Source organism: Cucurbita moschata, unplaced genomic scaffold, assembly GCF_002738365.1.
Source record: "Cucurbita moschata cultivar Rifu unplaced genomic scaffold, Cmos_1.0 Cmo_Scf00012, whole genome shotgun sequence".
NCBI classification, from domain to species: domain Eukaryota; kingdom Viridiplantae; phylum Streptophyta; class Magnoliopsida; order Cucurbitales; family Cucurbitaceae; genus Cucurbita; species Cucurbita moschata.
In genome coordinates, this window is record NW_019268528.1 from 2,405,938 (window position 1) to 2,427,072 (window position 21,135).

The window sequence follows — 21,135 nt, forward strand, 5'->3', positions numbered from 1 at the left end:
TTTTTTTTTTTTTTTTTTTTTTTTTTTTTTTTTTTTTTTTTTTTTTTTTTTTTTTTTTTTTTTTTTTTTTTGTAGAGCTGAGAAATGACCATACGGAGATCACTGAAAAGATTAATCAGAACATACAAATTTTGCATTCTGCAAAGCCTGCTTCGAGCTTGGCACTCTCTAAGGATGCAGGTAATTGTGAGATAGATGCTATGCTGCAGAATAACACATCGTTTATCCTTGCATGCCTCAGCTGCGGCTGCACTAGAATTTCTATGCCATAGTTAACTAACTCATGGAGGTTTCCACACTTATACACTCATAGTTTGTTGCTTGGCTCCCCCTTTTTGTGGGCTTCTTTTTTATTGCCCTTCTCGATTAAACTTTAATGCCCTTCTCAACTATATATCATTTGGATTCTGCTTCTGTGTTGCCTAATTGTCTTTGTGGGGGAATTGATCTCCCCTCGCGTTTACGGTTGCCTTTTCAAGAATTTTGTTCTTATGAAACTTTCTTGTGAAACAAAAGTAACAATAATGATAACCAGAATAGAAAAGCCATCACATGCCTGCTGATTTCACAAGTACATATATCCTGTACTAGAATCACCTGCAGATATCTCTATTGAAAATTGTCTCGTGATATGTGTGCCATTTGAATAATTATCATGGGATCAATCCTGATTCTACCTATCTCATGCATCTATTAGGGAATACAGAGGTTTCAAATGGCCAAAGGTCATCTGTCACAACTGTTGCAGTACCATCCTCAAATGTATCGTCCACTGCAATGGACATAGATGCAAATGGAGGTATACCTTTTGCACTGGTTGACGAAATAGCCGATGCATCGCCAGCAGCAGATGATGGATTACAACTAGGCGATCAAGTTCTTAAATTTGGGAATGTAGAAGGCGGTGATGTTCTGTTGCATAGGCTTGCCTCTGAAGCACAGAGTAATCAAGGTCGTCCAATACCTGTTGTGGTTACGAGGCATGGTACTCCAGTCAATTTAACCGTGACACCCAGATCATGGCATGGCCGGGGTCTCCTTGGGTATGTGTGTTGCTCGTCCTTTCTATACCCGCTTAATTCTCAATTCAATGGTGAATGTTCTACTAGACCTGACCACTAATTCATTGCTATTGGGTGCTTGCAGATGCCATTTTCGGATGTTGTAGCTGGCTCTAACCACAATTTCAACCTGTCCCTGGTGGCTGTTGATAAAAACAGTAACCATTTCTGCTCAACTCTCATGTTCTACACTCAATCTACTGGTTTAATTCTAGGTTCCACGTGTTTGACTGGTTTTATAATCCAATTATTGCCCACACTGCCCTTTTTTTTTTTTGTCATTTTGCATAGATTTTCTGTAAATTGAAACAATAGGATAAGTTGCAGTTTTATGCTATTTTAGTGGTGTACTTCTTATGATGTCAATCTTTACTGTTTCTTGTTGCTTTGTGTGTAAAGTTACTTCAGAAGACATGATACTTTTCTTGAGAACATCATTTTGTTAATGGAATCAAAGGACTTTTAGCTTACTACTTTCATTTTCATTGCTTGTTATCTTAGGATTAAACCAAAAATGTTCAGATCTGGAAAACATTTGGCCTTAGCCTCTTGGTGAGGTTTCTGGATCGATGTGATGTCCCACGTTGGTTGGGGAGAAGAACGGAACCTCCCCTAATAGACGCATTTTAAAGTCTTGAGGGAAAAAGAGGACGATATCTGCTAGCGGTAGATCTGGGGCATTACAAATGGTATTAGAGTCAAACACCGGATGATGTGCCAACCTTCTCGTTGTTCCCCAAAGGGGGTGGTGGACACGAGGCGGTGTGCTAGTAAGGACGCTGGGCCTCGAAAGGGAGTGGATTTAGGGGCGGTCCCACATCGATTGGAGGAAGGAAAGAGTGCCAGCGAGGAGGCTGGGCCCCAAAGGGGGTGGATTGTGATGTCCCACGTTGGTTGGGGAGGAGAACGAATCACCCTTTATAAGGGTGTGGAAACCTTCTCCTAGTAGACGCTTTTTAAAGTCTTGAGGGGAAGTCTGAAAAAAAAAGTTCAAAGAGGACAATATTTGCTAGCGATCTGAGACGTTAGAATCTGAAATCCACAGTTTAGGAGTGGAAAAGTTCAGCCTAATTTTTTTCAGAGAGAGAGAGAGAGAGGTGTTGAAAAGATGCATGAAAAGCTAAGCAAATGGGAAGCCTTTGTTCACCAACTCCAGGCGGCTGTATTCAATTTATTTACCAACTCGTTTGTCTCCATTTTGGAGGGCACTGCCATTGTTTTAAAAGCTCCGGTGCCCTTCTTCTCACTTTTTTTTTTTTTTTCTTTTTTCGTTTTGTCTAGAAGAGAGTATTTGATCCTCAAACCTCTTGATCGAGAGAATATATTGAGATGAACGGAAAATTTTCTTTTAGGGTACCTATTCTTTGTAAATCATTGTTAGCAAAGAAATCAAATATAATCTTAATATGTTAGGTTCGTTCTATCAATTCATTTATAAATATATATATATATATAGTATTATATATATGTATATATGCATATATAGTATGTTAGACCGGAGAAATTTTTGCTAATATTTCTATTCATGCATTAAATTATATAAGAAAAGTATAGAGATCTATACATTTTTTAAAACGACCTAAACTTATATTTTGTCTAAAAAAATACTTTTAAATTTTCATAAGTTCCAGTTTGAAATTGTTAGTGATTTGTTTCAAAAATATATTTAAATTTTTAATATTGTTTAAAAAAATTCATATAGATTTTTAAAACTCAAAAGTTAGGTTTTAAATCATTTTTGTAAGTTAAACAAGTTACTTTTCAAACTTTTGAAATTAAATGTATTTTTTAAATAAAAGTATTATCAGTTTTTTTAAAGATTTTTTTAGATTTTATTTTTTATTTTTTAAATAAAGTATTATTGAAACGAGTTTCTTTTATTAATTTAACCTAATATTATATTAAAAAACGTGGATTGTGGCAGTTGTTCGAACACCGAGCCCCTGAGTGTGAATAACATTCCCATAATCTTCTCCAAATTCTTCTGCAGCCGCACATACGCTTCAGGCCTTCGCCTGCTCATAAACAGGTAAAAGTATTTCTTGATCTTTCAGTCCTATGCTTATGATTCGAACTTTTTGGTATCTCCGCCAAAACCCGCAGCATTCACTGTCAACCCTTGACAGGCTTAGCCGCCTTTGTGTTTTCTCAGGTTTTTCATGTCTTGTTCTTGCATATTTTGCTAATGGGTGAGCTGGGTTGTTCTTATTTTTTAATTTAGATGTTTGTTTTCTTTATGATTTTGTTATAGTTGTGGATTTCACTTTCTGGGTTGTTTCTGGAGTTGAGTTTAGTGATGGATTTGATTGATTTCCCCTGTTTCTAATGTGGAATTTTACATCTATGGAAGAATCTTGATGTTTTGATGTTTCATTTTGTGGATGCTGCGTTGTTTTTCATTGGCTATGAATTGCAATAGGAATTAGAAATGATAGAAACTTATGGTTCTGGTGGTTTGTTTTACAATTGTGTTGGGTTAATTACTCTGACATGGTTCAACCAAAGCGATGGGCGTAGGGGTCTGGTTTCCTTTGAAATGTTCTTGTGGTTAAACCTTGTATCTACATTATGATCAAAGCCATGATTCTACTGATATGCCATTTTTAAACAAATCTAGGACATAGACATGGCAAGGTCACATTTATTGAAGTATACACCTCAACACGGTTATGCATTCATATGTTTGAAAAATGAAATGAGTTGGGTCTTGAACTCTTTTTGACCTATATTATTATCTGTCTATTTAGTGTACTTAATGAGTGTTCGATACGTGCCTAATAAAGGTTGAACCTACATTAGCTTTATATAATGAGTGTTTGTGAGATCCCACATCGGTTGAAGAGGAGAATGAAACATTATTTATATGGGTGTGGAAACTTCTCCCTAGCAGACGCGGTTTAAAAACCTTGAGGGAAAGCTCGAAGGGGAAAACCCAAAGAGGACAATATCGGCTAGCTGTGGACTTGGGTCGTTACAAATGGTATCAGAGCCAGACATCGGGCGATGTGCCAATGAGGAGGCTGTGCGCCGAAGGGGGGTGGACACGAGGCGGTGTGTCAGCAAGGATGTTGGGCCCCGAAGGGGGTGGATTGTGAGATCCCACATTGATTGGAGATGAGAACGAAACATTCTTTATAAAAGTGTGGAAACTTCTCCCTAGCAGATGCGTTTTAAAACCTTGAGAGAAAACCAGAAAGGGAAAGCCTAAAGAGGACAATATTTGTTAGCGGTGGGCTTGAGCTGTTACAAATAGTATTAGAGCCAGACACTAGGCGGTGTGCCAATGAGGACATTGGACCTCTAAGGGGGGTGGATTGGGAGATCTCACATCGGTTGGAGATGGGAACAAAGCATTCCTTATAAGGGTGTGGAAACTCTCTCTAGTAGATGCGTTTTACAATCGTGAGGCTGACGACAATACGTAACGAGCCAAAGCGGACAATATCTGCTAGCAGTGGGTTTGGGCTGTTACAAATAGTATCAAAGGCAGACACCGAGCGGTGTGCTAGCGTGGGTTGGGTTGTTACATAATTATACAAAAAGAATCAAAAGACACCCTTATAGCACAATGTCAAACTATCTTCCCTTCTCCTTTAAAGCACCATCCATCAAGCACTTCGACAAGCCAATCATCGTTTTGCTGTCCTCGAGTTAGGTTCGGGTTATCAAATTTGAATTGGTACTGTTAGTTTCTTTGTTTGTAGAAGTCAAACTTGTCACATTGATAGCAATGCTAATAATATTTTTTTATAGGAAAAAAATGACTAAGAATCTTCTCTATCTTTTACTCAATTGTATTGTTTATTCAAGAAGACTTTGACTGGATGTGCCATGTTGTCTGTAACTCTGTCTGCTTCAATTTTCTAAAGATCAGAAGCTATGCTATTTGTGTCTAGGTCAGCATCTCTCTTCGAGGTTCGAACCGAATATATTGCTTGACTACACATGTCTTATGATGATTCTTATATATCGATGGATGTAACGGAGAATGCCCCGGAAGAGGCTTCAGCTTCAATATGGAAGCGGATCTCGGCCATCAGGCAAACAGCTTCAGAAGCATTCAGAAGAAAACCAATCTCACATTGGATTCTTCTTGCTCTAAGCAGTGTAGCAATGCTTGTGGCGTTCCCCGCTTCGTCTATACTTTCCCGTGTCTATTACGACAACGGTGGGAAGAGCAAATGGATCATTTCCTGGGTATCGGTCGTCGGCTGGCCTATTCCCGCTCTATTGTTGTTTCCCATGTATTTCTTATCTGATATCCATCCTACCCCTCTGAATTGGAAGCTCATTGTTTCTTATGTTGTGCTGGGATTCTTAAGTGCAGCTGATAACCTCATGTATGCATATGCTTATGCATACCTCCCTGCTTCTACCGCTTCACTTTTGGCTTCGTCGTCGCTCGTATTCTCTGTATTATTCGGTTACCTTCTTGCCAAGAATCGACTTAATGCCTCGATATTGAATGCTGCCTTCATTATCACAGCTGCAGTTGTGATGATCGGTTTGGATTCGAATTCAGATAGATATGGAGGCATAACCGATCAGCAATACATATTAGGATTCGTATGGGATATATTAGGCTCCGCTCTCCATGGACTCATCTTCGCTCTATCCGAGCTAGTTTTCATAAAGCTCCTCGACCGAAAGTCTTTCCACGTTGTGTTGGAACAACAAGTAATGGTTTCGTTTTTCGCCTTCTTGTTTACGACTCTCGGCGTCGTTCTAAATAATGATTTTCAGAACATGAAATCAGAAGCTGAAAGTTTCGTCGGTGGTAAGTCGTCGTATTTGCTCGTGCTTATTTGGAGTGCAGTTTCTTTCCAGTTAGGAGTGTTGGGAGGAACTGCTGTTCTGTTTTTATCATCGACCATTCTTGCTGGCGTCTTGAACGCGGTTCGGGTGCCTATTACGAGTATTGGTGCTGTGATTTTCTTGAAAGATCCTATGAGTGGCTTCAAGATCCTCTCTTTAGTTATCACTTTCTGGGGATTCAGCTCCTACATTTATGGCAGTTCTTCTATAAGTAAGCAATCCTAAACTTATACTATTCTTGCATTTTTCGACTCTCGAATTGTTGATTACGACCCGGTCCTATGATTTGCTCATTTTACTTTAAGATCTCTTGTATAGTCTCTTAGATCATAAGCTTGCTTTGCTGTGTGTTCTTGTTCCTTAAATTCTGCTACATTTGACTTACAATTTACTGTTTGTTTGTGTGAATTCATAAGTTAGTGGATAATGTTGTTAGAACTTGGAAAATCTCAATTTATTTGAAAAAAAAAATTATAATTTTTATATTCGCTTTGATTTTATTCAAGGAGGCGAAGACCCTGCACGTAAGTAACATCGTTTTGTTTCTTGAAAGATATGTTACTTCCCGTTCTTCTGTCTGTCATCTGTCAACAGGTATGAATTGCATCTGGTCAATCAGTACACACGACATCTGTCTGTAAATAAACCGAAATCTTTTTCGTTATGAGTAGTAAGTATTGTTTATGAAAAAGGAACTAAAAGACTACATGGGCTATCTCGACTCCACTCCTACCAGGGCCTGAGACCTTGGGGTGGAGGTGAGCGTTAATACAGTCTCACACTATTCAATCAAAAAGAGTCTTATAAGGAGACGGTATAAAAAAAAGTGCATAACAGTCAAAAAAGAGAATGAAATCTTAAACATTTTAAACTATCAGATGTATTTTTGTTTATATATTGACAGTAAAAAAATCAAAATTTTGATTTTTTTTTTCATAAACAAATGGTGTTAATGTTATTTTTAAAATTTCACAGGTATTTGTTAGACATAGTTCTTGAGTTAAGGGTATTTTTGAAACACGGTTAAAAATTCAATGATCTTTTTTTAAAGAAAGTATTAACGATTTTCATCCAAAATGGTAATTTTAGACTTTCTTGAGGGTATTATTGAAACTTTTGAATAAATTTAGGTTCTAGAAATTGATTATGGATTTGCTCGATCAGTTGAGTACACAAATTCTCGAAACCAAATGTTAAGCTTGTGAGGTGTAAATAGGTTGGATTGACCCGAGCATAACTAAAATAGTGAAGACATATATTCTCGATTAAGTGGTCAAAGATTCGAATAGGTTGGATTGACCCGAGCATAACTAAAATAGTGAAGACATATATTCTCGATTAAGTGGTCAAGTGGTCAAAAGATTCGAATCTCCAAATCTATGGTTGAGCTAAAGAAACGACACGAGCACAAAAATGAGTGTAGCTAGTAGCCAATTAATTAAAAATGAGTGTAGCTAGTAGCCGTTAATTTTTTATTACGGTCGGTAAAAATTCAAATTTTTTTTGGATATTATTATTTGTGTTAAAAAAATAGGATTAATATTAATTTTCTATCAAAATAATACATCACACCTGTTTTTTCATTAATATATATGTTTTTTTTTTCCTAATAATTTTGATTTGATTCTAAAGGAAAGCTACTGAAAATAATTAAATAATTATAATCATTAGTGATGATCTAAATTGATACGTTTAAGCATTAATTAAGTAATTAAGTACGTTTAATTAGTTTAATTTTTTTATAAAAAATTATTTTAATTATTGTGAGCTGTCATATTAAAAGTCAAATCTAATTGTATTTTGTGACAGATTTATTGCAACCACTTTTTTGGATTTTAGCTTCACATTATTATTTCAAAATCTTTTCTCCCAAAACATATAAACATGTTTTTGAAAAATAAATAATAATAAATTGCTCAAACCGTTTAAAATCTTGAAGCTAATGATGATACTTAATGGACCAAAGTGGACAGTGTTTGTTAGTGGTGGACTCGAGCAGTTTACAAATAGTATCAGGGTCTGACATCGAGCGATGTGCCAACAAGGACGTTAAGTTTTTCGAGAGGAATGGATTGTGAGAATTGTGAGCCAAAGTGGACAGTGTTTGTTAGTGGTGGGCTCGAGCAGTTTAGAAATGGTGTCAGGGTTTGATATCGAGCGATGTGCCAACAAGGACGTTAAGTTTTTCGAGAGAAATGGATTGTGAGAATTGTGAGCCAAAGTGGACAGTGTTTGTTAGTGGTGGGCTCGAGCAGTTTACAAATGGTGTCAGGGTCTGACATCGAGCGATGTGCCAACAAGGACGTTAAGTTTTTCGAGAGAAATGGATTGTGAGAATTGTGAGCCAAAGTGGACAGTGTTTGTTAGTGGTGGGCTCGAGCAGTTTACAAATGGTGTCAGGGTTTGATATCGAGCGATGTGCCAACAAGGACGTTAAGTTTTTCGAGAGGAATGGATTGTGAGAATTGTGAGATCTCACTTTGGTTGAGGACGGGAATATAACATTCTTTATAACAGTGTGGAAATCTCTCTCTAATAAAATACCTTTTAAAATTGTGAGACGATACATAACGGCCCAAACTGAATAATATTTGCTAACAGTGAGTTCTTAAATTTTAAAATATCATATTTTTTATCTTTATATTTTATTGTTCTATTCTATCCTTAATGTATTAGATTTTGCACTTTTACCCTTTTGCCCTTAGGTAGTTTTTATTATTATTATTATTTATTTGTGCTAACTTTCAATTAATTAATTGAAAATAATTACGAGATAGGTTTTTCAATTATGTTTATTAGTGGTCGAAAATTAATAAATATTCATTTAGTTGTAATTATTTTGGTTTGAATTAGTTAATAGAAAATTAAAACAAATGAATAAAAAATGAGTTTTAGTGAAACTCAAGGGTAAAAATGTAATTTCATTAAAGTCTATAGACCAAATTAGAAATTAAATTCAAAATTAAAGGGTAATAATGTAATATTTGGAAATCGATGTACCAAGTGTAACATTTTGAAACCTATGGTCTAAATAGAAACCATACTCAAAACTCTCGACCAAAAATAAATTTTTCTAAAATATTATCGTTTAAAAAAAATAATGAATTGAAGATGAACGTGTTTAAAACAGAACATTAAACTTTTAATTTTGTATTTAATAGATCGGTATATTCTAAAAAATTAAATAACTCAACAATATCAATATTAATTAACTAAAATTATAATTTAACTTTCAACTAAGCGAGTTTATACGAGCAAGGTAGGCGTTGTGTTTTAAATTTTGAAATAGTTTGATTTATATTGAGTTCACGGTTTTCATTTGTATTGATTTCAATATCGGCTAGAATAACTGATAAGATCATATTTTCTCGACCACAAGATCAAACATTCAAGATTGTGTTAAAAAAATTAGAGCGTTGATTTGGACCAAAAATCCAAATTAATCTGATATGAACCAAGAGACATCAATCATACAATATACTTCAATGAAGATGGGAAGAAAATATTGTTGAAATTATCTAAAGATATTTCAATTCATGCCACATTCAAGAAAATGAAATTTCATGTTATAAGTTTTGGGTGGAATGTCAGTTTCATTTTGAGGCTAGCCATGTATGTTGTATTTGTAGGAGGACTTGGAAAATAGAGTAAAAGAAGCATTTGTGCTTTTCTTTACCCAATGGCTAAGTTTGTTTGCAATTCTACGTAGTTTAGGTTGCATGTAAAATCATTCAAGCTCAACATGATCAATTTTGCTTGTGGAGTTATTCGAATCTCAAACAAGTGTTTGAGATATTTAATCAACAAGAATCATTCAAGCTAGACATGATCGATCTTGCTTGTGGAGTGATTCAAATCTCAAACAATGTTCTTGCCTTCAGATATTCGATCAACAAGGTAATCCGAATCTTATTCCCCTTGTAATGATTCCTTATCTTATCATAATCTTAAATATAAAATTAAAAATTTTAAAGTTTTATTAAACATAAAATTTAAATTTATATCTAGTCTATCCGCTCTGATTATCCTTCAAAGAATAAAAATAAATTAAATTATAAACAAATCTATATATCTATTTATAAGTTAATGTAATAGATATGAAACTTTGGATAATGTCTAATAATTTGTAATTTGTTAAGGTGGAATAAAATTTTAATTTAATAAGTTATGAGGTTAATCGACTCAAAATTTAGATCGTACAAGATATAATTCAATTTAATATCCTGTAAATTCAGAACTCCTTCCTAGACGTACCGATTGAAGCTAGGTAAATGGACGAAAAAAAGGGGGGAAACTTTGGTTGACTCCGCAGCTTTAAAGGTTGAAAGACGGGAAACCCTAGTTGACTCTGCAACTTTAAAGGTTGAACTTGGCTCAACGACTCTCTTCATAAAAGAAGCTGCCACTCGAGCTGCACTATTATAAAAGTTAAACATGTTTCACTTAAAAGAATCTTACGCTCGGTGATCTCCTAATTATTTTCTTAAAAATCATCTGAGTGAGGATAAGACGTGCTAAAAGAATCTATGTTCGTATGTAAAAATATTGTTCACTCTTAAAATACAAAATTTTTGAATATTCTATATTTTAGGGTTATTTTTTTTAAGCTAGATTAGGATTTTTGCATTTAATCTGATTTATAAAAGTTTCCATTATATCTTTATAAACTTAAAAAAAAAATAAAAAAAAATAAAAAAATAAAATAAATTAAAAAAAATACATTTACTATTAATTTTAGATAAAAACCATTAATATTTTATTTAAAAAATACATTTAAACAATAACTTTGAACTTTTAACCTTTCATTGATTCTTTAAAACTTTCAATTTTTTTATTTTTATTTTTTATAAAAGATAAAAAATATTTAATAATGGGTTTAAAAAATATTTATAAACTTTTAAAACCAATATTAATATTTTTAAATTTCTTAAATTTTTTTCTCTTATCGAAAATTTTAAAGTTATTAAATGAAAAATTAAGAAGTTTAAAAGTATTAAATGAAAAATTAGAAAGTTAAATGGTTATTTATAATAAAATATATTTTTATTAATTTCAACTTTTTATTATTATTATTATTATTATTATTATTATTTTTATAATTAAACCATTTTTATTCCCGACTTTGAGTTTGCAAGGTATTCGGGTGTTCTTCCGCGAGACTCGAAGCCGCCATTGTTCATTTCCAGCTCAGCTTCCTCTTCGTCTTCTTCGTTTCAATTCCAACACTTTCTTGTTCTTTTTCCATTTCACTTCCACCGCCAGATCCGCCTGCTATAGATTCTTACCTTTCAATCTCCGGGGAAGTTGATGGTGCTCTATCGATTTCTTAATTTCTGAAATAAGTTTCAATTATGGCGTTTCATACGAGTTCTCGTTCAATTCGTTTGTGGAATTCTGGTAGTTTTTCAATGCTGTGCGAAATACACTGAGTGTTCAGTAGCCGAAGTCGTTTGACGGTTCTATTTTGCGGTCTGCCTCCAGTTAATTGTTCATTTGGTGGCAGACTCTAGGGTTTCTGTGAATCTTCTCATTTGTTGTCGGGATCAGGCTTCTGAAGCAGCAACAGGCAAGTGAAGTATTTTTCTTCCTGGTTAATATGTCTTTAGTGTTGATGAATTATCATTCCTTCACAAAAAACTACTAATTTGATCCTGTAGATAATTTGTGCACGCACCTTGGTGATCAATTTTCAGAATGGGGGAAGTGGTTCCTATCTACTACAGCATTATTGCGTTTATTTGCACGGTTGGAGCCATTGCTCTGGCAGTTTTTCATATCTACCGGCATCTTTTGAACTATACGGAACCTACTTATCAGAGATATATCGTGCGGATCATCTTTATGGTCCCGGTTAGTTTTCCTTCCTCCCATTTTGTATATATTTAAGAACGGATCCTTCGGGTTTTTTTTTTGGTTGTGGTTTAGTTTTGAAGCTTCCTTGTTGATATTTTCATGCTTGAAGATCATGTATCTCTGATTTATGCACAACTACATATTATGTTCCTTATGCTTGATTCAAGCTTGAGTTTCTTGATTTCACGACAATTTATACACTCGTTCATTTGTTGTTTGTTTTTCATTTTGTTATCCTGTGTGCATTCTTAGACATTTTACTTTACATGATTATTATAAAATAATATATTATTTGTCCGAGGAGGAAGCTCAGTTGTTGGAAAATCACAAGAGTCTAACTTCTGACCGTAGAGGAAGTTGAGTATAAGTTTGAAAAGTGAGAGAGGCAGTTTGTTTAGCTTTTTCTCAAGATGTCTTAGCCTCCATTCTTATCTTCTTTCCAAATTCCATCAAACTGGCATAACTTTGGAGAAATTCCGGAGACTTCAATTGGGAAAGTTCAAATATTGAAAGTGGAACAGTTTAGATAGCTAGGATTGGATTTCTTTGACCCTGGATAAAGGATTTCTAGGCTGTAACTATTTGAAAAGAAAATGATGCTCGTTTGAAAGAGATTTCCCTGAGAAGGAGAAGAGCTTCATGACAGTTCATTATGAAGAGAAAATATGGATCCATTCCCGTCGTTTGGTGTACTAACAATGGCATTTTTTTTTAATTAAGAAATGATTTGTTGATTCTAGTATTATTTTTTACTGCTATGGTTATTATTAGCACCACATTCATTAAGGAAAATGTAAGAAATACAATAGAAGTCACAAAAAACCAGGGCAACAATAAGGAGCAACCACCGTAAAAAATTGAGAGAAAATTTCAGAAGGAAAACAAGTTGCAGCTAAAATTCAAAGGGAAGTAATGAAATGAGCATCAGAATGGACATCCTCCTACACTTTCTCCTTCCCTTGAAATGCCCTTCTCTATCAAGCCCAAGATGCTCCGAAATAAGCATGAGCATCTCTCATTGATTGGCTTACATCGTTAGGTAGTCTAAACATGGAAATGAGCTAGAGGCATACCACTCAAAGTAGTCTTAATAAGGTTGAATCTTTCCCTTTTTTAGAAGAATGACTGCTACTGAGCAGAAGGACCTTTTTAAATCATTGATCACATAGGATTCCAGAAGGTACCTGTCTGGGATTATCACCCGAAGGGAAGGATAAGCATGAAGAAGGAAGTTCATTCTGCATTTTGTTCTCTTTGTACAAGCTTGTTTCTTTTCCTGTGTTGCTCCATGTACTGGAATCTTTATTTTTTTAATAAGAAAATTTGTTCATCCATGGGTGCTGCAGCCTACTGAACACATTCTATACTGACGACAACTTTAAAAAGTGAGATCAGTGGAATGTGGTTAATAGCTGTAAGCTTTAAAGAATTTGTTTTGAAGCAGAAATGAGCAAATGAGTTAGTCTTGTTCAGAATGATTATATGATGTTAACTCCAAAGTCAGAGAGATCTTTTGTAGCTTAGGAAGCTCTGGTGCTTTCCCTTATAAATCCGTTGCCTTTCTTCTAATGCAATCAATCCTAATGTCCATAAAGAACCTCTCCTAGTCCTTTGTGATATGGAAAAGAAAAACCCACAAATAAAAAATTTCCCTGCTAGTTCTTAAGAGTATTAATTTGCTGGATAAATGACAAATGGAAAATTTCCTTTTTCCTATAATCTGTTTCAAATTAAAAATATGTTGTGTGGAATCATCCAATTCTTTATTTACCTTTCATTTGCTTATGGTTGCAAAGGCATCGTATGATTGGGACCAAGTTCCTCTATTAACATTTTGGTGCAGAACTATTTGGACCTACGTTCAAGAATAGAGTTAGAAACCATGAATAAATTGTGTTCTTAGATTACAAATGGTTAACCGTGACAGAGGAAATACATCTGACTACAACTATTGTTTGCATAATATGTTATTCATTCATCTCTCCCTTTCACACCATCTCTTGGCTCCAAATTCTCGAAGTTTACTGTTGGCTATTCTCAGGATGTGCCTTACTATGCTTCTGTATATGTAATTTCTAACTAAAGCCTTTGTTTGTGTTCTTTCCTTCCTTCTCTTTTTGTTTTCCTTTTTGCAATACATTATTCGCAAATTCTAAAAGTGCTTCCTTGGATTACAGGTTTATGCACTGATGTCCTTCTTGTCTCTTGTTTTACCTTCGAGTTCAATCTATTTTAATTCCATACGGGAAGTGTAAGTAGTCACTGCTAAATCAAACTGTTTATAAAATTCTGAAGTTCATGTCTATTTCTATTATGCAGAGCTGCTTGTTTACTTTTCTCGCATCTTTTATTTTGAGAAGGGTTTAACTATCAAAGCATTCATAGTTTAGAAGCCGTTGTAATTACATTGTGTGAGGTCTACTTGAGGAAGATTGCTAATGCCTACAAAAAGAGTATAAACTTTTCTAGTTTTTTCTTCACTATCATATGTTTAACAGCCTCTTGGTCATTCCTTTTCCTGCCAGTGTTGGTTCTTAATTGCCATCTAAAACATGGTTCTCTTGAGCACTCCTTTATCCAAAGGTTCCTAGTGTATAGAGGTTGTATGCAATCTAAAAAATAGAATAAAAATGGAATATGATAATTTTAACTCTCATGGCTTCATTTAATAGTAAAGAACTTTAATTTCATTGTCCTTTGGTTACAGTTATGGATCAAATATCTAACTATTAACTTCGTGATTTCTTTTAGCTATGAAGCTTGGGTCATTTACAATTTTCTGTCATTGTGTCTGGCATGGGTTGGTGGTCCTGGAGCTGTTGTAATAAGTTTAAGTGGTCGTGTATTAAAGCCATCGTGGTACTTGATGACATGTTGCTTTCCTCCACTACCACTAGATGGGTAAGTTCGCAGAAGTTAAACTTTGTTTTATTTTGGATTGATATAATTTTCGAGTTATTACGGCAGCATATAATAGTATAAGTTGAGTTATGTTAAATTCCTTCTAATGTGATACATGTATACTATTCCTTCTCCATGATTACTAACAATAGCGATTGGAAGGCTTTCTTATAGAGTTGCTTTGGGGAGGGGGTCTCTCTATCCCAAGCCCTTTGGCTGTTCTTTTGTTTTTGAGTGGACATACGTTGTTTTATTCATTCTGCATTAATTTAGAAATAAACACATTAACTTTTTCAGTGAAGTTTTTCTTAAAAAATAATAATAATAATAATGATAGGGCAAAGCACAAATGAAAGAGCAAGTGGTGAAATTCCCCGTCTCTAGTAATTATTTTCCTAATAGTCATGGGTATAATTTATCAAAAATACCTTCTGCTCTCTTTCTGGTAACATCCCTTAATCCCTTCATTATCTTTTGCTCAATGTTTGGACTTGAATAAAAAAAATACTTCTCTGTACTTTCATCCGTTTTCACCATAAGTATTAGCTATTGCTTCCTCAGTGCTAGATTCGTAGCCTCATTGATATATCTCTTAGGAGGATATGGATCTAGATATCTCAAGCTAGAGGGCTCAAAACCTTTAGAACAGACACAATGTGGTCCAAGGTGTAGGTATCAAAATATTTTGAACTATTTGTGTTTCTTGTTACTTCTTCTTGTGCTTGCTATTCTTCCATTCATCTAAAATAATATCTTTCTCAAGCTGTTCTTTCGCTTCTTGATTCTATGAGACAATGTCACTAGGAATAGCAAGTCAAATAAACTCCTTTTGATGGGTTTAGCATGTTGTCGTATTCAATATCTATTGAACTCCACATGTTTATTGAGTACATTTTCTCAATAAATGTGGTGCCTTTTTGCAATCACCATGGGTTGGCCTAGTTGGCCAAGTACTTACTTGGGCTAATGAAAAAGTAAAGGGTCACAGGGAGTTGAGTCTATAAACCATGGTGGTTACCTATATAGGATTTGAAATTCTACAAGTTCCCTTAACAATCATATATTTTAGGATTATTTTTTAAAAAATAATGAATTATTTTTTAAGGTAAAAAATCAACCTTTTGTTGAGAAAAATCATATATTTGAAATCCAATACCTTGGGGATTTGCCAAGCGACCATTATTTCTAGGTTTGGTCTCATTTTGGACCTGGACCTTTGTTTGATGAAGAGTCAATGTGCAAATGATAAACAACCCACTCTTGATTCCAGACAGTCCAAGAGTGAAATTAAAGTGACTGACAGTGATTTGATATGAAGAGTAAGATGGAGAGAGGAAAATAGGGAATCAAATGGAGCGAAAGGCAGAGGATTGTTAGACTGAGATAAAGAGAGAGATGGAGAGGGAGGGTTGGAGAGACTAGAGAGAGAAAGAAACAGAAAGAGCTTACTTGTCAGTTGTTGCATGCTTTGATGAATGAATAGAGGGCCAGTTCAGTAGGTTGGGGAGGGAGACTAACCGAAGTGTCTGACTCTGTTGCATAACGCCTCGGCATAAGTGTGCATCACGATGGTTCCTTGGCTATATAAGGCTAGGTTCTGTTCTTGCATTTGTTGCTTCTTCGTGCTCTGTGCTTCCTTATTACGGCCATTCGTTTTGAAGGAAGTCACGTTTGTTTCATCAGAAAGTCTGCATTTTGTCGATATTGTTTTTATTTAGAAAACTGAATCAAGTTCGATTGTGGGCAGAGCTTTCTTTGTATTAATAAGTGCTTTCTGCTCTCCATTTGCAGAGCTCTTTTTAATTTTTGGTATAATAGTCTGTTTTGAATAGTAAGGAATATATAAGTAAGCTTCTCCATGTTCGATGATCTTTATTAGAAGTTTTATCTAGTCAAGGTGACCTTTTATCTAATGTCTTTCTGTTGGAGAAATATATCTTTTCTCTCTTATCAAGAGAGAAAAATGTCAGTCTGAAATTTCATCAGATAACCTTACGGGTAGCTTTTGACGCAGGCGTTTTATACGGAGGTGCAAGCAAGGCTGTTTGCAATTTGTGATTCTGAAGCCTATATTGGTTGCTGTTACGCTTATATTGTATGCGAAAGGGAAGTATGAAGATGGAAATTTCAATCCAAAACAATCATACCTTTATCTCACCATTATCTATACTCTCTCATACACAATGGCTCTTTATGCTTTGGCGTTGTTTTATGTGGCATGCAAAGACTTACTTCAACCATTTAACCCGGTCCCGAAGTTCATCATCATTAAATCTGTTGTCTTCTTGACTTACTGGCAGGTAAACGACCTTTCCTTTAGGTTTTTTTTTTCTCACATGTCGTTTCCATACAGATGTTTCCTTTGTTAGTGTGTATGTGGCATTTATGTTTGTTTTTGGAAGGCATTCAGAGGAAGGTTAAATATAATGCTCCTGAAGTGTTACTGTAATATTTTATGGTGGAAAAACTGTTTTGCAGTTTATTTTCTTAAAAAAAATCATAGAACAAAAGGCGGGTTGGACTTTAGAAAACCCGAATTACAAGATAAAACGTGATGTTAATTGCTTCAATGAACGATCTCTTTGATACTGTGCAAGCATGTAACAATTACATATTAGTATAGGAAATTTCTCTATGAATGAAATTAAATGCCAATACATGGAAATTGTTCTACCTGCCCTGGCCAGGCACTAGATTAATAGCTTTCTTGATCTATGGACCAAAACAAGCTAACAATCCCTTTTTCCTTGATTGGTATCACCAAAATGTTCCTTTTTTATTTATTTTATATTATTATTATTGTTATTATAATATTTTAGATGTTTGCCTGATGTAGAATAAACCGAACCCCTTCTTTTTTTTTTTTTTTCATAAAATTTCTTTGCTTTGTACTTTGGTTAGGGGGTCCTTGTGTTTCTTGCTGCAAAAACTCAATTCATCAAGAGTGCAGAGGAAGCCGCTCAATTTCAAGATTTCATTATATGCATCGAGATGCTTATAGCTGCTTTAGGTCATTTTTACGCGTTCCCATACAAAGAATATGCAGGAGCTAATATTGGCGGTTCGCATGGTCTCACGGGAAGTCTTGCACATGCTGTAAAATTGAACGACTTCTACCACGACACGGTCCACCAGGTGAGGCTTGATATAGTTTTCGAGTTAGCTTCTTTTGTAGATGGTTTGGTATCTCTTTGCTGGTTTGTTTATTGACTTACACCACATTTCTTTTGCAGTTTGCACCAACTTATCATGACTATGTTCTTTATAATCATAGCGATGGAGATGAAGGAACAAGGAAGTATCGATCACGCACCTTTGTGCCTACCGGGCCTGAGATGGACGCTGTTAGAAGAAACAAACACATGATTGGAAACAAGATAGATGACATTCAGCTTTCCACAATCTCGTCTTCAAGTTCAAGTACTCCGAACGATTCCGAATTAGCCCTCGAACCAGCACATTCCGATGCAATGAAGTCTTCTCTTCTTATGGACGCCGCAAACTCTTTATCCACACCATTCGACATGTCGCTTATCGACTTGGACATGTCTAGTTACCCCTCAAAAGTTGCTGCAGCAGACGACACAGGGAGGAGGTAACGAGAATAGTGGACAGGTAGGGAAGAAAAGCAAGATCTTTCGTGAAGGGAATACGTAAAGAACGAAAGATACATATAGAGATTTTAGGGTGTACCTTTCGTTTCTGGGACGTTTGTGCACATTGGTATTGCAGCATAACAGAAAATCGTGTACAATGGCGTGTTTCTCGGAGTCGGTGGTGTATATACATGATTCTAATGTGTTAAAAATTAGGTTTGATACACAAGCATGCATATAAATTCATTTAAATTATCATACTGATACTTTGCTACATTTCTAAGTTGAGGATTCATGTTTGTATGTATTTGGAAATGATTAGTTTTCTTGGGGTGTTGAAGTATGTGATATTCTCCTTTCAATGCTTGCATATTGTTTCCATTGTGCATTGTGGATTTGACACATTATTACACTTAATACAAATGGAAATTGGAGAAGATGGCTAGAAATATAGTATAGTTATGGAAATGGCTAGCTCCAAATTCTAGCGAAGAACGGCTAGCGGTGTTCTTGGAGGGCTCTAAATTGCTCGTTTTGGTTTGAATATATTGATGTGGTCGACTCCATTATTTTTTACTCTTATTTTCTCAATTTTTGAGATTGAGAATCCGAGTTGAAGAGTTGTCAGACATCACGGTAGTATGCGATAGAAACTAAGATGATAACAAGTAGTATCATGACCTCAAGATGATCGGTGAATAAGTTTTACCCGACTTGAATCGAAAATAGTTCATTGAGTATATTAGGAACAAGCTTGTTCTACTTTGTACGGTAACTACATTGTCTCTCGATTGATTATGCATAGGAACGAGGCAAATTAATCCAACATAAATAGAATTACTCTAAATTGTAATCCACCCAAAAATTTATAACATGAAACTTCATTCTTCTTCAACATGACATGAATTGAAATATCTTTTGATAATTTCACCAGTATTTTTTTCACATCTTCTCAAATAATATTAAACTTAAATTTTTAAAAATTAGAAAAAAAAAAATAATCAAATGCCTACTAAAGACGTGTCAAAATTAAAATAGACACTTTTATAGGACTCTAATTGCAAAGTTGGTGGAATATTTTCCTCCACAAGTAAATAATATAATAATAAACTAGTGGGTGACGAAGGGTCAAAGTTTGACAACCTGTGTCACAATTCATAATATATTAAACTTCGAGGACCAGAAATAAATAAATAAATAAATTAATTAATTAATAAATAAAGCTGGTAGATCTCAGCCGCACAAATATATTCTCTTGCTTTCCCAATGATTGGCCTTATGCCTTTTTAACCTAACATGCACATATATCATTGCACATGCCTTCCAATATTCCTCCTTTGAATTTTATGAATAAAGACACTCCTACCACCTACTCCTTCCACATTTTAATACTCGACTCGTATCATAGGGGAGCCTCACCCGTCACTCTATAAATTTCTGCAATCCCGTCCATATTCAAAACTTAGAAACTCGTCCCTCGTCAGCCCGAACATAGCATACATATTTGACCTAACAGTTCAGAAGCTCGAATCCCTGATCTATAGTACCGAGCAAATGGGTCTTTTGGAGACTGCTGGCATTGGAGGACGTCGGTGGAATCAGTATGAGAAGCTACACTGTGAAGGTAATGACGTGGTTAAGTGTAGACGTCGATGGATGAAGAAAACACTGAAGAGAGGCAAGAAGGGTTTTCGATTGTATCGGCTTACAAAGTCGAGGAGTTTTAGTTTGAAGGTATCGTTTTTGGTCTTGTTGTCGAGAAGAATCAGGGAGATTGTGAATAGAATGAAGATTGAAGATGTATGTGCTAACGTCATCTTCTTCACTCAATGGGGACTTCCTACTTTGTCTTATAATTCCTCGAGTTTGTTGCTTTGATTTATGTTCGTATTAATGGCGTGTATGTAATTCTTTTATTTTAGCAACTTTTTTTATTCACCATTTTCGAAGTATTAATTCTTAACGAGCCATATATATATATATATATATATATATTAATTATTTAAACAGATTAAAATATTGCTTTTAACTCGAGAATTATGAGATACGTTTTATTTGTGCATTAATTAAATTTAATTTCATGAAATACATTTTTTTTTGTTTTTTTTAAATTATTAGGTTTTCTAAAAGAATTTAAATTTAATGGAAATTAAAATTTTTTTAATTAAATATTTGGTTTATTCTATTTTAATTAGAAAAGATTTAAAATGTAATTTTAAAAATAAATATTTTAGTTTTTAATTTTTAATATATATATTTTAGTGTTTTTAAAATTATTATAATCATTATTATATTTTCATTAATATTTGTCTTATTTAACTTATGAGACTCGAATACATTCTCGAGTCAACGTCGATCTAAATGGTAAAATGATAGTTGTTGAATAATAAATTTAAATTAACGATGCAATATAAATGCTTATTTAAAATTGATCCTAGGACGCAAGCTAGTCCAATTAAATTAGACGTCACGGTGGTTAGATTCAAATTAATTTAGTCCAAATTCATTATGGAAGGACTGAGTTGATGTCGGGAAGGAAAGAATGGGTTAATCTCGAATTAGCTCAAGCCTAAAAGTCGGACCCAAAATTAACAACATCATCAAAATTATATAAACAGAGAAGTCACTCGTAGGGCGGGGTTTTTCATGCCTTGGTTCCTGTCCCCGCCTCCAAAGTCTTCATCTTTGTGGAATTCTTCTTTTATTTTTGTAGGAATCGAAGCATAAATTCTTCACAGAGAATTCAAGACGGATCGAGTTCACTACAAGGAATTTTTTTTCCGTCTTTTTATATTTTTTTAAAAAATATATTAATCTCAAAGAAGTATTTTAATAGATAATTTCTATTAAAAAAGTGAGCGGGTTCCCGTGCATGGTCCCGTCCAGATTTTTTTTTTTTTTTTTTTTTT

General features: G+C 34.5%; 3 protein-coding genes across 9 annotated transcripts in view; all 3 read left to right on the forward strand.

Annotated features, from left to right (window-relative positions):
* LOC111450858 (26S proteasome non-ATPase regulatory subunit 9-like) overlaps positions 1-1,534 on the forward strand; it is a 4,153-nt gene extending 2,619 nt beyond the window's left edge. For both annotated transcript variants that reach the window (XM_023091153.1, XM_023091154.1), the window contains exons 3-5: positions 76-180; positions 698-1,043; positions 1,147-1,534. In XM_023091153.1, coding sequence (XP_022946921.1) covers positions 76-180; positions 698-1,043; positions 1,147-1,168 — 473 coding nt within the window. In that variant the 3' untranslated portion in view covers positions 1,169-1,534. The remainder of the gene's footprint in view (positions 1-75; positions 181-697; positions 1,044-1,146) is intronic.
* A 1,436-nt stretch (positions 1,535-2,970) lies between these two features.
* LOC111450260 (probable purine permease 5) lies at positions 2,971-6,318 on the forward strand. Of its 5 annotated transcripts, none has more exons than XM_023090287.1 (2): positions 2,971-3,090; positions 4,958-6,318. In XM_023090287.1, the coding sequence occupies exon 2, from the start codon at positions 5,007-5,009 to the stop codon at positions 6,099-6,101; it is 1,095 nt and encodes a 364-aa protein (XP_022946055.1). In that variant the 5' UTR covers positions 2,971-3,090; positions 4,958-5,006; the 3' UTR covers positions 6,102-6,318. The 5 variants fall into 5 exon arrangements, with proteins under 5 accessions (XP_022946055.1, XP_022946059.1, XP_022946058.1 ...); XM_023090291.1 differs by having other exon boundaries at positions 4,963-6,318; XM_023090290.1 differs by lacking the exon at positions 2,971-3,090 and adding an exon at positions 3,113-3,250 and having other exon boundaries at positions 4,939-6,318.
* Positions 6,319-10,988: 4,670 nt separating this feature from the next.
* Positions 10,989-18,568, forward strand: LOC111450258 (transmembrane protein 184A-like). 2 transcript variants are annotated; one of them, XM_023090283.1, is made up of 7 exons: positions 10,989-11,442; positions 11,570-11,726; positions 13,907-13,980; positions 14,481-14,630; positions 16,645-16,930; positions 17,532-17,765; positions 17,864-18,568. In XM_023090283.1, exons 2-7 carry the CDS (start codon positions 11,571-11,573, stop codon positions 18,227-18,229), a joined length of 1,266 nt encoding a protein of 421 aa, XP_022946051.1. In that variant the 5' UTR covers positions 10,989-11,442; position 11,570; the 3' UTR covers positions 18,230-18,568. The 2 variants fall into 2 exon arrangements, with proteins under 2 accessions (XP_022946051.1, XP_022946050.1); XM_023090282.1 differs by having other exon boundaries at positions 10,990-11,442; positions 11,534-11,726.
* The last annotated feature ends 2,567 nt before the right edge of the window (positions 18,569-21,135 follow it).

What these genes read in the sequence shown, in the direction of transcription:
- LOC111450258 (XM_023090283.1), top strand. Translation starts at nt 11,571, where the DNA reads ATGGGGGAAGTGGTTCCTATCTACTACAGCATTATTGCGTTTATTTGC. An exon ending in TTTAATTCCATACGGGAAGT is followed by an intron (nt 13,981 to 14,480) that starts GTAAGTAGTCAC and finishes GATTTCTTTTAG; the next exon opens with CTATGAAGCTTGGGTCATTT. An exon ending in ACCACGACACGGTCCACCAG is followed by an intron (nt 17,766 to 17,863) that starts GTGAGGCTTGAT and finishes TTTCTTTTGCAG; the next exon opens with TTTGCACCAACTTATCATGA.
- LOC111450260 (XM_023090287.1), top strand. Translation starts at nt 5,007, where the DNA reads ATGTCTTATGATGATTCTTATATATCGATGGATGTAACGGAGAATGCC.